The sequence below is a fragment of the Lissotriton vulgaris genome, chromosome 7 (assembly GCF_964263255.1).
Source record: "Lissotriton vulgaris chromosome 7, aLisVul1.2, whole genome shotgun sequence".
NCBI lineage: Eukaryota > Metazoa > Chordata > Amphibia > Caudata > Salamandridae > Lissotriton > Lissotriton vulgaris.
This window is the reverse complement of record NC_141695.1, coordinates 1114348462-1114365017: the sequence shown is the minus strand read 5'-3', so window position 1 is coordinate 1114365017 and position 16556 is coordinate 1114348462. Positions and strand designations below refer to the sequence as shown.

At 43.7% G+C, this 16556-nt stretch overlaps 1 protein-coding gene across 1 annotated transcript in view; it reads left to right on the top strand.

Annotated features, from left to right (window-relative positions):
• The window catches only part of LOC147703004 (serine/threonine-protein phosphatase 2A 55 kDa regulatory subunit B beta isoform-like), a 255474-nt gene extending 239189 nt beyond the window's left edge, over positions 1–16285 (top strand). The window contains exons 5-7 of the mRNA XM_086929465.1: positions 14237–14318; positions 15351–15450; positions 16236–16285. Coding sequence (XP_086785591.1) covers positions 14237–14318; positions 15351–15450; positions 16236–16285 — 232 coding nt within the window. The remainder of the gene's footprint in view (positions 1–14236; positions 14319–15350; positions 15451–16235) is intronic.
• Positions 16286–16556: the final 271 nt, after the last annotated feature.

The following is a 16556-nucleotide window of genomic DNA, read 5'->3' as shown; positions in this document are numbered from 1 at the left end:
TCTTCTCGAACTAATACACATGCCAGCACTGTCAAATGACTTTAATTAATGCCTGGTAGTAATAGGGCAGTATATCATAGATGATTTACCACAATCTTTGATGTCAGGAGAATGTACTGCATGGTTAAACACTCATAAGGTCCCAAAGGCGAGACCTATTGGCTATGCCAATGCTTGTTTTAATTGAAGTGCTGTGAGTCTACAGAAAAAAAGTTATCTAATGTTACACTGAACAAAGTAACCCCCTAGGCACTTTTGGGGCACTTGCAAAGAGGATGCACAAACATTCTGGCAAAAACAGTAGCATTCAGTTTGGTTTCAGTTTTGACATATAAGAGAACACAGGCGAAGGGAGAAGTAGTTATTTGACATCAATCTCAATTTTGGTCAATTACAGAAGATGGGAAGCAACCCTTGTATTTTGTTTGTAATTTCAACCACTTACTATTGAGACAGCACTTCCTCCGCTCCAACTCTTGTTTAATCAATGGAAGCCTTGGACAGACATGGGTCAACCTGGTCCTCCGAGTACTGTCAAGCTTCCCTGCTCAATGTGAGGTCTGCTAGTGATGTGCTTGATACGGATTGCCAGAACAAAAGAAGTCCGTACCGGAAGTGCCCTTAGTTCCAGCAGACTCCATGTGATCACAAGCCGTGGCGGTGATGGACGGATGGCTGCCCACATATTTAATTAAAAAAGAAATTAGGCCTTCCCAGGTCAGTGCCCTCATCAGGCGGGAGCCACTGAATTGTTACAAAGCCCACCTAAGTTGACTGAGCTGGAAGGGTATCTGGGGGCACTGATCTGCGATTCACCTTAATGCCGCTGATTGAATTTTGCAGAGAGGCGACCATGCTGACAGCCCACCATTACCCCATGGATAAGACGCGCCCGGCGGTACCGCTCAGGGTTGTGTTTAACAAAGATACGCACATTATAGGGAAGACGATGCTCCAAAAGAGGATGAGCAGATAAATCACGAGCTTAATTTTCAAAGATAGATGGCCCTAGTTGGGTAGCTGTGCAGAACCTTATTAAAAAGTCTTCAGCCCCCCCTTTAAAGCTAGATCCCGTCCATTACCGAGGCGGAGACAAATGGAAGCCTCTGTCATGCAGGCTGACACAGATGAATATCCATCCCTTTCTGACCTGAGTAATTTGTTCGCTGGCATTTCCAAAGAGCATTAGTGGGACAGGCAACGGCTAATCTGACAAGGCTTGGGTGCTATTCAGCAAGGCCGTTTTCGCAACCAAAAACAGGCAAGCACAAAATCCATTGCAATAGCGTCGTCCATTGGAATTTGAGATTTCTACTTAGTCGCTGAAGACATGCGTGATCTCTGAAATCATGTGACTGTTGCTATGATTCGTGCACTTGAAATACAATATTGACGTTTATTTGCATACAAGACAGCTCGGATGGTTGAGCGTTTGTTTCAGAGACCTCAGTCTAGCCCAATAGTCACTGGTTTAAATCCCAGTTAGGCGGTGTGGGTTGTCTAAGATCACAAAAGTGAGTGCTCTTGAAACGGTCAACACAAAGTATTACAACCAATAAACAATTCCTCCGGAGAATAATGTTAACATGATTGACAAATGAGCATGTTAAAAAGAAAGGGTTCCTACCAAAACTAGTATCTAAAAAAACTTGCAATAGACTTTTTGATATTGACTCGCCCATCTTCTATCCCTACGTAGTAGCATGTTTTTGTTATGAGAACATAGCTGGAGATGATATACTGGTGTTTGTAGCAAAGCAATTTTGGGTATACGTTGATATGTGTTCACAGTTTAATTGAAAATAAATGATTACAAAGACATTGTGATGTGCATTTAAAATAATGCCGCACTTATAAAGCTGGCACATGTATTATTAAATAATTATTAAATTAGTGCCTTGAGTGGAGAGATTGCTCATTCCTTCTGATATCATACAAGGTTGCGCCTGCTGCGAACAAGCCGCCTACACAACGGTGTGAGAGGCAGCTTCCATAAAGCTACATTGCATCCACATCACTCACCCCCACAACACAGAGTCCTACATGCCAAGGATCTGCTGCCTCCTCCTCAGCATAGGGACCAGTCCCTTCCCTCTTCATCGTATTGTGACGACCATCTGTCCCTCATGAAGAGGTCTGCAGAGAGCCGCCTCATGCTCAACTAAGAAGGTTGGAGGTGGATCATCAGCGAGCATGTCCATGCACACGACGATCACCACATTGATCTGACCTGCACAGATCTGACACTGGAGGCCTTTGGCAGACTCAGGAAGCTTGTGATGTGCATTATGTCTGGTCCCTCAAATACATGTTGGTACTCTTTGCCCCCACTGATGCGCCCCTGGTCACAACCCTCATCATTCGAACTGCAAGTGGCGCTTGTGGTAAAATCCAAAGCAGAGACTACTTTTTGCCTTTCCGATGACCTACCATTGAGAAAGTAGACCTTATTTGCATTAAATTGGATGTCAAAGGAAGTAGTTCAGGCCCTGGAAAGAGCACATTAAGTCCAGGAAAGATAAAAAAAGTCTTGTCTACTGCAAAGGAGTATTAAATGCTGTCGGCACTAGACCAAACGAGGAGTCTCGTTCTAGTATGTTTGTCTTCAAACATGAAAGGTGTCCAGGGAAGGTGTAGTTCGCTAACAGGCAGAATCCAAAATAATCATTGGGGCTCTAGAGTTGCGTGTCTGATGTTAAGAAGGGTCTCAAGCGTTGGTTATTTCCTTTTGATAAATTCTGCTAATGTTGCACATAGGCCTTCTGGACTCAGACCTGCATCTGTATTAAGTGCTTCATGAGAGATGGGTGCTTCCTGCACTCAAGGCGCTTTGTTAAATTAGGGACCTTGCCTAAATCAGAGAAGCTGTCCGTTTGTGTTTTGGAGTTTAGGCAGGCCAACAGAGAGCTGGGAAGTGTAGAAATATATAAAGAACTTTGCCTTCTAGCTGCTCTAGTGTTGTCTTTGGAGATGTCCTCAACTTGAGATTTTCCCAAACTATGCCAATTGCGTTCCCTGTTTTAGCAATTCAGACCTCTAATTAGATATCTCCACTTCTAATTATCTCTCTATAAGGGCAAGATAAACGTGGGAATTTGTACACTTTTTACCTAAGCATTATCATGTTTTCCCATTGCCCATCTGCGAGCTGTATTAGGGCGGTTGTCGTCTGGATGTATCCATTTGGTATTTTTATTGTACAACCTAGCCAAAAGGCTGCTGCGCTCTCAACAGATTCAAAACCAAAAACACAATCAACAAGTGGTAGGAGAGACATTTGGTTATTAGGTTGTTGCTGCATTGTGATGTGCTGTTCTTTAAAGAGTGGCATCTTCAACTCTTTCCGAAATTGGGACAGTATTGCGTTGATCCTTACGGATACGGGATGTAATTCCTGATCCTGGGTGCTCAGATGGAAAAGGTCTGCTGCCTTGGTTTTTTTCTTTTTACGCGTCTTAGCCTCAGTCTGATGGTTGCATGAGTGTGTGCCAAGAACTGCCAGAGAAGGTGAGCTTCTTTGAAAGGTAAGCTGGGTGCTAGTCAGGATGGCTTTATAAATGATGCAGTTGGTTTTGAAGTTGGTGCGTGCTGGCACGGTAATGGAATTGAGCTAATCAGATTGAGACTCATATGATCATTTTTCTTCTGAACTTGCATGAGACGGGTTATGGAGTGTAGGGTTTTCTTAAGGAGTGCCAATGTGGGATATGCAATGCTTTGGGTATGGTGTTGATACCACCATCCGGAGAGTATGAGGGCGAGAATGGCAGTTCTGAAGTTGCCTACTGGAAGAAACTGTTGCACTTTTGTTAGAAGAGGGGGCTGGTAGCAGGCTGGCTTTGTTGAGTTTTTTGGAAGTGTTTTCCTTGAGGATGAGGATCGTGATCAAGGTGAATACAAGTGAGTTGGCATCCAGTGAAAGCTGGGATTCAAAGACGTCAAGTTTCATATCATTGAACTTACTTCGTATTATTTCTTGATTGTTATTGGCAAATATGAATTTTGTCTTGGTTTGGTGTTGAAGTAGGTGCTGGACATCCAAGTCTGCATTAGGTGCATGCAGTGTTGGAGGTGTTGTATGTTGGAAGTAGAGGATACTAACAGGCAGAGGTGTGTATCAGCAGCATATTTCTGAATCTCTATGCTGTTGCGCGTCAGACTGTATGGAAACCTTGGGCACTGTACGTGATAGGGATCTTTTGAAACCTATAAGTGGCCATGCAAACCTACTGGCGTCGACCATGTAAACAAAGTGGTGTGGATTGTAAAGGTAAAAGGAGAACTAGTGAAGGACATTACTTCTGAATACTATCCCACGTCGTCAGGCGTTCACTGTGATAGACACATGGCACAGATGTGAATTTATTAAACAGCGCATTCGCGGACATGTAATTTGCTGCTTCTGTTCTTCACCTATTCCTCTGTGCCTTATTATCATGGGTAAAACCAAGAAATAGATAGGGTGACTAGGCATCCTGGATTTGCCAGGACAGTCCCAGTTTTCGACCACCTGTCCCGCAGATTACAGCAGGGCTAGTAAGCAAATGTTATAAGAAAGCAATAATTTAATTAACAGGTATAATACTGGGTTAAAAAATGTAATTTCATGTATTGTCTTAGTACCTGTTCTGAATTTCTTTGTTGATGAGCACTGGCATTCTGAAGCGCTTAGATAATGTAAAATTATAGTCCTTCTTCTATTGTTGGGAAATGCGCCGGATTTTGGTTTTTAGGTCGAGCCTGGGCAGCGCATGCGCTGCTGCAAAGCCAGCAGTAGTGGAGTATGGATTTGAAGCCCCGCCCACTCTTCGCCCATATTTTTAACTGGCTTGTGTCATTGTCCTTCATAAATGCCGGCTTCCGAGTCGTTATTAGGCTTGCTAGGCCCTCCTTGATACTGCAGTGTCTACATTTGTTACCTTTCATAACGACTGGACCTTTTACTAGTGTTGTTACATGGTCTGCTTTATAAGTCGGTGAGCCTATTTTATTTAATGCGCTTTCCATATTCCACCCATACTTGGCAGCACGCCGCCAGCTTTCATTTTAATTTCTACTAATGGCGGTCCGCTTTCATTATATTATTTATTTATTTAAGCAGTGCGGTCCGCATTTAGCTGCCGCACTATTATTTATTTGGTGTACTAGTGCCCATGCGGCGCTTTCACATTCATAGAGGCCAGGCCCCTTTTTTTACACAAACCTCATCTAAAGAAAGGTACGTGGCCGGCATTAACCCCTCCCCTGCTGATGACGTAACCGCTCCGTCATCAGCCGCGGTCGCGCTGTGCTGATGACGGAGCGGTTCCGTCATGGCCCGGCCGCCGCGCCTGCGCAGCGCTGATTTCGCACCTGCGCGGCGCGTTCTATTGAGCGGGCGGGGCCGTGACGGAACCGCTCCGTCATAACCCCAGCACAACCGATGCTGGTGATGGAGCGGTTCCGTTACCATCATGCGCCCGCCACTCGGCGGCCCTCCCCTCTTAGCACTGCGGCAGAATAGCCGCCGCAGTGAAGGGGTTAAAGTGAAATGAAGCATCTGTTAGTCAAGTTAACAAACAGATGCTTTTTATATCAAAGCCCCCATGCTGCGGTATCACTTTAATGTCGGGCCCGCCCCTTTCTTTAGACGCCGCTTGTTTAAAGAAAGGGGCATGGCCTTCATAAATGTGAAAGCGCCACATGGGTCCAGGTAAAAAACACAAATCTCTGCAATGCAATTGGTCTCGCATTTGAGAGAGTTTAATCAATTGCATTGCCAATAGCTTAAACCCTCCTTAATACCAGACCTATTGCATGGCAAATGCTTGTTTGAATCTGGTCGCCCTAGAAATAGGCCTCCAAAGACACTGGTTCGTGCCCGCCTGCTCTGTCCCAGGCTGCCACGGGCGTCTGTCTCGCAGAGCAGAAGATAATTTTAAATTGCCCTATTCTCCTTCGGAATTGCATTTCCCCTAAGCTATTCGGGAGCGCTCCCTGCACGTGCCGAAGGATGCGAAAAAATACCGAGCCAGCCACCCTAGAGCCCCAGCAGACGCCAGGAGTAATGAGGGCGAAATGAAAGAAACAGAGGGTACGGGGCCTTTGTTCCTGCCCCGGCACCGCGAAGCAGTAGAAAGAACAGGAACAAGAAATATGTGCGCACCACACAAACATATACAAGAACGCTATCCACTGCGATCTGTATTTGATCACGCCCCTGTTTCATTTCGAGGTTTTGCAGCTCCCACCAACTGTGGAACTGCTCTGGGGACACCGTCGGGCACATTTGAATTTACCAAGTCATCTAGTCTGTGTTATTTTCGCCAGAATCTTTTTTCAAATGCCATAATTATTGAATAATATAGCACACTACATACATTCGTTTTCTGATTATAGACCTTAATTACCAACTGAAACGTACTCGTTTTTATCAACCTTGCGAACATGACAAGCTAAGGAAGCCCTGCTAGGGTTTCGAAACTGCAGTGCGCACTTTGCACACCCTTTGGTACCCGCACATTGCGTTTTCAGCCCTGGGCTTTTCTTGTGCAAATCATTGTATCCTGTTAATTTAGTTTAATGCAGTCACTTGAAATGAATACATACTGCAAACTTACAGAAGGCATTATTTTATTTATTTAAGCAACCTCCCTGCCACCTGGTCACCGTGTGCTCAGCTAATGATGCTGCTCTACTGCTTGTAGTTTTGTATATTTTAGGTTTCTCCACTGCTAGAGAGTTAGGGCTTTGAGAAAACCCCACAGACCACCACTGGGTTCCAACAGCCCCTTTGGTCCTGAAAACCAAATCCTATAGTCCGGGGAAAGAGCCAGATGGGTGAGAGAATGCACCCACCATATTAAGCAGATTTTTATTTTTCAAAGAAACTTGTCGGTTCAGCAAGCTCGAGCCACAGTTGTCAGGTAACACAAACACAATACTTTCTGTGAAGTGTTACAGTATGTCATGTGTCATCACCGTTAGACATTTTCGTCAGTATCCAACATGCGGTTTTCTCTAAGAGTTGCGTCCATGCTTCTACCCATTCCATGTTTTCCTTTCTTGCTGACTCTGTTTCAGACCCCTTGGTGAACTGCTGCCATGAGGGATACTGTGCTGCTCTGTATATAGGGTGGCCATTTTTGAATAGTAAATGCATCTAAATATAGTGTCTATTGACAATGGTGGTGTTAGTGACACTTGCAAGCACTTACAAGCAAACCATAAGTAATCCATTATCTACAGCATACATCGTAGCTCAAAGAGCCAAAGGCTAATGTATGCCCTTGATCAAATGGGAGGTATAATCATCTCTCCAAAGTAAAATTGAAATGACTCAAGAGATCTATCTACAATGGTGAGTAAAAAAAAAAAAAAAGATAACAAGAGAGAAAAGTGACGGTGCCTCATGAACACTTATATCTACTCATGACTGAGTCACCAACAGTATCATCATTGGCACATTCACCAACATAAAACACAGGAAGTAATTAATCTTAGAGAAACCGTCCCTCAAGCTGACTCCTGTAACCTCTGTCTGTCTGAAATCATTAGCACTCATGGTGCTGTCTTATATTCATTCACTGAACTGAGCTGTCCCTCAGGGTAATGCTTCATTCAATCTAGGGTTAGTAATCTCACATTAATGGAACCAAACTTCAAATTGTGTGAGGTGCCTAAATACTCATAACTTTATTCAAGAAGACCCTTCAAGAAGAAGAATAAAAATAGCTTACCATAAGGAGTTATCTGCAGCTAGAGAGTCAACATGTTTCAGCACTCGTGATGCTTTCAAGTGCTTTCATCAGGACCGAATGTTTGCATTGTTAGCATGAATCCCCCTCATTTCATTAGGGTTGTGCATTACCTTTCAATGAAGAAACTACTTCGCTTTTGTGTCCAATTTCCACGCACCTCACAATAATGGGTAATTGGCGCCTTCATCAATGGGTTTTTCTCTCCCACATATGTGGGTCATCACAAGATTACCAGCTGTCCCAACTTGTTAATGTGTTGTCTTGGCATCCTTGAGAAAGCACACTAGAGGGCAGAAACATGTTGTCTAAGATGGGTTAGGGATAAGGTTGCCACCTGGCCAGTTTTATGCCGTATGAACATTATTTTAATATCCGGTCATTTCAAAACGTTTTAAAAAAGCACCTAAAGCCGGTATGTTTTCCCCTTAGCAGTCAGCAGCAGCTCCTCCGTTGTGGCAGAGGAGCATCGCCCCCACTGCCAGAACTTTAAAAAATATGAAAAATGAAATTATAATAAAATGGGTTTAAAGCCCGTTTTATTATCGTTTTATTTTTTTTCTAGAGCCTAGGCTTGGGGGCAGGGCCGGGGTGGTGATAGGCTGGAGGGGAGTGATGGGCACTGACTTCACTGTGCATGTGGGGTTTGGCCGGCTGTCTCCGGCCAGCCAAACCCACATGCGCAGTGAAGCTCTTTCCAACCCCAGCTGCATTGCTGGCATTGGAGAGTGCAGGCACAGGCTACCAGTCTGTCCTGGAGCGCAAATCCCCGACACTCGGGCCAATCCTGAAGCTGCTCTCATGCATGAGAGAAGCTTCAGGATTTGCCACAGAAGAGAGGGACGCAATGCTGGTGGGTGGCAGGCAAGTTCTTTTTTAAAAAGAAATGTATTTGTCTCCGTCATCCCACATTCCCACCTCCCCGCCCCCTCCCCCACCCCACCTCTTTTCCCCAACACAAGCCGCTCCTGTTAGCAGTACATATTTTAAACAGGAAATGTTCGAAGGAAACACTTTTAAATGTGTTCTAAAGCTACCTTAATAACCCTGGACTGATAATTAAAGTAAACAAAGGCAGGCAGTGTATGTTAAAAAAGAATTCAGACATTTCAAATATAGTTCTGTTTAAGAATCAGGCCCGGGTCTTTGTACAATCTTAGAACATGAGCAGATGTCTGGCCTTTTTGTCTAGGAAATTTGGCAACCCTATTAAGAAATAAACCCTAACAGTTACCTTTACACCAACTCCCTAACTTCTGCTTTCCACCATGACTCGGGCAGGTACATTTCTAATTGAAGGTCCCTGCCAAGATATAGTTCTAATAGATTGTGTCATATTCGTTCTTTTAAAAAAACTCATGATTCCGATGCTGAAAGAGCTCAGGGTGGGCCCACCGTGCTCCAATTGGCTGCCGAGGAAGAAGGCTCTTATGATGACGCATGTTGCCAAGTGTTAGTGTGAGGAGCCGTTCTTTTTAAGGACCATCTTGAAAAAAGTGAACATGGCTTCATCTTCACTAGGGATTAGTTTAGGAGAGGAAAGTGTATATAAGACATCAGGAATACTTTTCCTTCCAAGTTTTTGAGAGCCCTCTAGTTCTTTTGTGAGTAATTGTTTATGAAGTAGTGTTTTCTTAAACGGACCGATTAATAATATGTTCAATTTTTTTAACGTGAAAGCTGTTTATTTTCTTTGCTTGCAAGAAATCTTGGTCAAAAAAGTGACCAGAAAAACAAGAGAAACCACATATGCGTTGGTAGCCAGAGACAAGCATTTGACGCTTTAGCTATTGTTAAACTGTGTCTTTTTTTAATATTGATATTCAATTATTATTACTGTGTTGATGCTCATATAGCAATATACTTAACATGATTTGGATTTTAGATTGCTATAATCTATGTATTGACCGTATTTCTGTGAAAATAGCTGTAGCATAGGAGTGAACACCTGCACCAAGCCCCTGTCGTTATCCCCTCAACGGTCCACAAAACAATTGTTACTTATTAAATTAAGAGAATGGACTAACTAGATTGTCTGCTGGTGCTTGTTAAAACGGGTGTTATCATTCCCCGGTTCTATTGCACTTGTTTTGATTGACTCGAGACTTGGAGAAATGCCTGAATCGGGGAGCTCTTTTGCGATTCAAATTTGCGCTCTGCCGTTTTCACACAAATCTCTGCAGCAGGCACACAAACAGCTGAGCTGTCTCAGAGCTTTAACTCAATATGGTGGAACCTACCACAACAATCAACAATTATGTGCAAGCAAATTATTAAGGTACGTTAAATGATAAATGATCTAGTGTTTTGTGGAGTACCCACTTTGTGGTAGCACCACAGTCATCGAGGTGGTTATTCTAGTTGCGCTGTTTCTAGAAGCCTTCGCCAGGTGTCACTTACATACCTTTTCTGCAAGCTTCAAATTGATTATTCGATGATGTGTGGTAATGGAAATTGCGTGGATCGCCGCGGTACTTACATCGCAACCCATATTCTGAAAGCTTTCGCCGTTTGGGTGCTCAGAGGGCTGGTAATTGTGCCGGTAGAGGGTTGGGATTGCCACTGTTTGGGGGCCCAGGGTCTGCATAGTAACGAAAACGTAATTGAAAAACGAACCAGCAGGCTCAAAATTCAAGGGAACTGGTAATTCTTGGCTTCTGCCAAGTGGCGCTAAACACATTTTTTGGTAAACCGATTTAAATAGGGCTTTGGGGTGGGGCGGCTGACCAGCGGGAGGCCGGCATCTCTCAGGGGATTTCGGGCTGGGGGTGCAGCCAGAGCCCAATTGGGCTTGTTGGGCTGCACTTGGCTAGGTTTTGGGCTGGGGGTATATAGCCGGCCATTTTAAGTCACTGGCCACCATTTTGTTGGTAGTGATACGACAGCCGGCTGGGTAGGGCAGGGATTGCAAAGGGGAAAACTTTAGGGAAGGGGGTGGGGGGTAAGGTAGGCGGAAAATATTTAGTGAGGTTTAGTTTTGTACGCATAGACCAAGGAATTGGTTTGTAAGGTGCACCTGTCTTCAATAAAGCGGCATTTTTCACACTAACAAGATGGTCTGTGCTGCACCCACCTGCTGGCCCAAATTGATGCTGCGCAAATGCTCTGCCAGGGCCCGGTGCACGGTGACGACGCACAGTGTACACACGCACACTGCAGATATCATAAAAACAGGCACGAACAAAAACCACCAGAATGTTCTATTAATTACCCCAACCTGAGTCTAAAGACAGCCCACTCCAATGGTGAGACCGACCACGGGTGGACACGTAAATGTCGAACCTCCTAAGTTCCATCTAGAATTGTGCAGAAAAAATCCAGCACATCTCACTGAAGGTAATTTCACTGAGGCAGCTTGAGTTTAATAGTAAACATTGGCTTAAGTAAGCACCCAGTGATGGACTGACTCATGGACTTATTAAATGTTCACATCATGTGCAATGTTTTACATTTATTGACAGTAGCTATATTAAAATGTCCTTAACACCAAACCTGTGTCTTGAAATGCCAGAAGATATAGGCGTTCTATATATAAGGAGAATCTACATTAATCGGTTCTCCATTTGCTGACATCCCTATCACCAAAGCACTGGGCCTATGTCACCCACTCTCATGTTGTCGAGCACTTTTCTGTAACAGGATTTTGGCACTTGATACAAAATGTAAACACATTCAATTAATTGATCTTGAAAACTTAGGATAAAATGCAACAGGAGCATTTTTGTTTTCCTCAGCTTGAAGGAGGTGGTATCTAAAACAGGCCTGGTGAAATTTAATGGCTCTCTAGAAAATGAGCCTACTTTTTGTGCTATTTAAAGTAATATACCTAGCTGTACACTATTACATCTCCAATAGTATAAGAAGCAAAACAGCATTTTTTAATTTTGCTGTTTGTCTGTTTTTCATTTTTTTTATTCAGTCACTGTAGCTCGTTTTTTCCCCAAATCTGTGTCCATTTCCTAATTCCTACTTGTCAAAACATGATCTAATAAATGTTGAAAAACGTAATTCCCTCAAACTAGTAGTCGTCTCCCCAAGCTTGAACCATCATGCACTGTACTTTGCTCCAAGCCGGTCCTTGGCTAACCCATTGCCACACATCCATCCTCACTCATCAAATTATATATGAACCACCCAGATGACGGCAATATAAATATATGGAAACCCTCATTCTCGTTGTAGTGTGCACTGCCAAGGCATGCTTGGGTAAGGCCTTGCTCATATAAAGTGACCTACCTTGTTTGGAGGTTCGGAACTTGCCAACTACATCACTTGTAAGTGATTGGTCAACGGTCACCCGTGATCTGCATATCTTTCTGGAAGCCGTGCTCATAATATAGCACAAAGCCCTTCTTGATGATGATCGCACGTGAAGTAGTCAAAGCAGTACCAGTACCCATATTATGTCGTATCAAGCCCCCATTCATTGTTCTAATAGGATTATGGGTTCTAGCATATGTTAAATGTGCAACTGCATTGTAGTACTCAAACTTTCCAGTGTCATACACGGAGACAGGTGGCTGTGATGTGTAGATGAAGAAACATCATCCAATCCTGTGGCAATGAACCTACTGCTACACCGGCATGTGTGCCAGTGCCTTGAAGGCATGTCAGGTGGAATAGAGTACACTCAAGCAACATGCCCCATGCATCTGGTTAAGGAATCAAGGCCGCTGGATCTGATCCCTTACTGTGTCTATAAGGTCATGGTTTATTTGCTTTGTCTGTCAGGCTATGGTGTGGTCTTGTCAGAATATGGTTCTACCTTCCCCAGGACTACAGCTTCCAAGGATATTCCACTTCTGGTCTCTACGAAGAAATAGGCCTCCTTTCCTGTTTAGCTGTGGCATGCATTAGCACAGCACCAATTACTAGATCCGCACTGCTGCATTCATTGCTCCATTGAGGGGTGGATAGTGTAGTGAAAATATGGCAAAATTATAGATACAATCCCTCTGGAAATTGAAACATTTAAATTATTTCTATCCCACTAAAATTGCATTTTTCAAAGGGCCTTATGTATCAACACATTTTCCCATAGACACAGATGGTCCATTTGTGATTCATTTTTTCCACTGGTAGGACTAGCCCCCTTTGGTTGTCTCTTTCTTCCCCTGACCTTTGAGTGCTTATTTTGCTTCACATGAACTCGCTCATCGACCCCGCGCACTCGTTGAGGGATGAGCCTGTAATGTATTTCATAAATATAACAAAACTGTTTTGAAACAGGTTGTGGTGCAGGTGATGGATGTGCTCATAAGGGACTCTACTTACTCCTGTTTGATGGAAGATATTTACCTCTCTGTGCGCTGGCTGATTTGCTGGGTTCCGCGCGGACCCTCAGGCACTAATTTGTTCATGTCTGGGCCTTGTCAGTAATATTGTTTCCTTGAAGGATGGATCCAAATCCTACGCAGAAATACCCCTGATATGAAAAGAACTCACTCCCCGAGACGGAGATGAAAAATGTTGTCTAGTCCCTAACTGGTACTCAGAATTTAACAAATTGTGTTAGGGCTGGGAAAACACATGCCTGCAAATGGGATTGATATTGTGTGTTATGATAATGTGTTGGGGAGAGAAAACTGGTGGGCTTCAAGCACATGAATTGTGCCTGGAAGGCTAGGCCGGCCTAGTGGCAAAACTAACTTGTGTCGGGGACCACCACCCACCAGTCCCCACAGAAAGGATGGTGTTACGCTCTCAACAAGCATTGTCAAACGCAGGAGGTTTCATGTTCGTACTCAAAACCTGACAAAAGCAGTCCAAATGCCTGCCACAGTGTAAAGCAGTTTAAAAGAAAGATTCCTTTGGGTAGTATTATGCTTAAATAAGATTCAGAATTTCATGTGTGATGGCACAGTTTAAAATAGCCCTTCGTACAGTCCACTGCATGCAAATAAGCACCCAAGCAGCCTGTAGAAAGAAGGTAAAGTACCTCTGCTAGCTGTTTCAAGATGCCATAAGCTAATGGCTGAGGAAAAGAAAACAATGGTTGAAGGAGCCAATGGGTGAAGCAGGATGAACCAAAGCCCCCTGTACCACGTATAGAATACGAGCCTGCCACAAAAGGCACAAGCGCCATTACAAATCAAACCTAGAAAGGAATAACGGAGGGTAAGATATAGTCTAGTTGCTACTCGAGGACTGATTTTTTGTTTCTCTCAGTTTCCGACTAAACCATACTGTGTAATCTTTGGCAATTCACTTTGTTTACCTCCTCCCCTTTACTCTTAATGCCTGCATTAAGGACTGTACAAAAACTGTGCCTTGCTTAAGTGTTTCATTCCCTCTCGGTGAGATAAACCATCCATGGGCAATGAGATTGCACTGAATGTCACGAGCCAATCAAACAAGGCTGATCATGCATGCTGTCGAGGAAATGTGCTTTTTTGCATACAAATTGAGACGCCGCTTTGCGAAATCAAAAACGACTGGCCTCTCTTCTCTAGCAAATTGCGGAGTAATTTAATTTGTTGTTGGTTTATGCTATTTGACAGTTCCCCGTTTGTACTTGATGCAGGTTGTTACACTGAATTACCCTCTCATAATGGGCACATAATGCCAGATATTGGCCCGCAGGTTAGCTTGGTAATTGAATAAGGAATGTCCCGACGAGCTTCACGATTTCTTTGCAATGCCAGGAGGATACCAGCTTTGAATTGCAGTTTGAGTGGTGAACAGTTAGGAAATACTAGGCTTGCAATAAACTGTGCATGTCTTTATAATGTGCAATGTATGGCTATTCCCTGAACATTTCTCTTTCAACTAGCTAAGACAATAAAATGAATGTATATGCTTCTGCCAGTACTTCTTTACCATTAGGAATTTCTCTGGGTTGTATTCCTTTGCATAGTTTTAGCTCATCTGATGCCATTACAGACAAGGGCTGACCATATGCAAATCTACCTCAGCTCACTGTGAAAGAACCAATCAGTTGTCATTGTCAAAGTGAGCCTTCCTAAGAAGGGGAGGGGACGTCCCCAGACGTGGATCCTGACTTTTTTGTGTCTATGGATTGCACTTCACTGATGAGGTCCAAGAAAGGCTGAAACCTTTCTGGGGTTGCAATGGTTACCGTGCAAACAGGTCACGGACAAACTGTTAAATGGCTCCTCCTATACAGGAATGGGATAAGGCACATTTGCATATGGTTAGTCCTCTTCTGCAGTGGTGCACACAGGGCATGGAACACTATACAGTGGAAATCTTAGTAGTTAAGATTAGAAGAGTTCACATAACTGTTTCCATCATTTTCAACCATCAGTTTTTTCATTGTCTCTCCCTTCCCATATAAATATTAATGGTTATTTTTTGTTGTTGTAACAATATAGGACTTAAAGTCACACAACTTTGTTGCACAGAACAAATAAGGTATTCTTCCTCAGTGTCAATTACGTTTATTGCAATGACCTCAGAATGACGAAAGGTTAAGATAGGCCCATAAGGAATGAAACCTGGAACTCGTGATTTGGGCCCTGATTTCAGAGTCACTTATGAATCTATGAAGCTATTTGATGGCATTTCACAGATCGCCATCTCATAGCATTTCAAAGAGGTCACAAAAATAATGCATTACTTGACAGCCACAACTAGATTATCTTCTCTGTTTAGGCAGTTAGCACCTTTGAGGTCAAGATGCTCGAAATGAAGTTGTCCTACTCTTCAGAACCTCCCTTTGATTACACTAATCCACCAGTGGCAGCCGGCACAGGTAAGTGTGGTGAGGCGGGGAAGGGCGAGGCAGAGGGTGAAGCAGACAGACGACAGAATAGGTATTATTTAATGATTTAATTATACATATTCCATCGTCTGTTAACTCAACCCCCAACCCACCACACCCCTCCCCCCCTACTGTGTTTACATGTGCCGGCCGCCACTGTAATCCGCAGTCAAATTCAGCCCAGTTAGTAAGTTGTATTGTGAATAGAGCAACCATTTTTCTGTCCTCGCTTTGCCTCCGCTAGTTACAGAAGACATTGAAGTATGTCAAAGTCTTTGATGGTCCACCTAATTGCTTTGGTTACTTCCACTGCTTACTCCTTCATTTCTGTTTGTTCCTTCAGTAATTCCTCCTCTTGGTAGTACCTCAACTATGGGAGATACCGTACTCTGGCATGCAAATGACTTACCCTACACCCTGCCGGCCTCTAAGCAGTTCCTACTTCATCGGTTCAGCAAACTGAATATCAAACTATGCAGCCGACGTTTGTGCTGTCACTTGCTTAAATGCTGCATTTGCACATGCATTCATGCTGAATAATGGCGCGCGTCTTTTGAAGCACTCCACCTGACTTTCAATTCAGGGTCAATAGGTGTGTTTCTGATTATGAAATGTCTGCAGAGTTTGCCATTTCTGTGTCTCCTCCTCTCATAGGAAGTTCCACCTTCCCCCATGCGATCTACATTCTGAAGGTCACACTCTCTTTTCCGCCCGCAGGCGTTCCTGCACCACGGCTATCTCATTTAAATTACAATGTGTTTAACTATTGTAAACAGAGAGCAGTCGATACGCACTGAAGCCACTCGCAGTTGTGCAGAGCGATTAGTGAAGGAATTAGAAGGCGGGTAGATGTTTGTTTCTTTACCTTCGCTGGTAGCTTTCAGCCATGTTGGAAATCCATGCCACTGTTTTACAATGAAAAACGAGAAATGAAGGTGAATATAGTCTGTGCAATAAAGACACAGCATCAGGGGTGTCCGGGAATCATGGTAAGTCAATTAGAGGGTGAGTGACAACACCAGCGCGTGATTCACTGATGAAGGGACACAAAGCTATCAGTGACTTCATTCTAATGAGGGGACACTGCAGTGATGGTG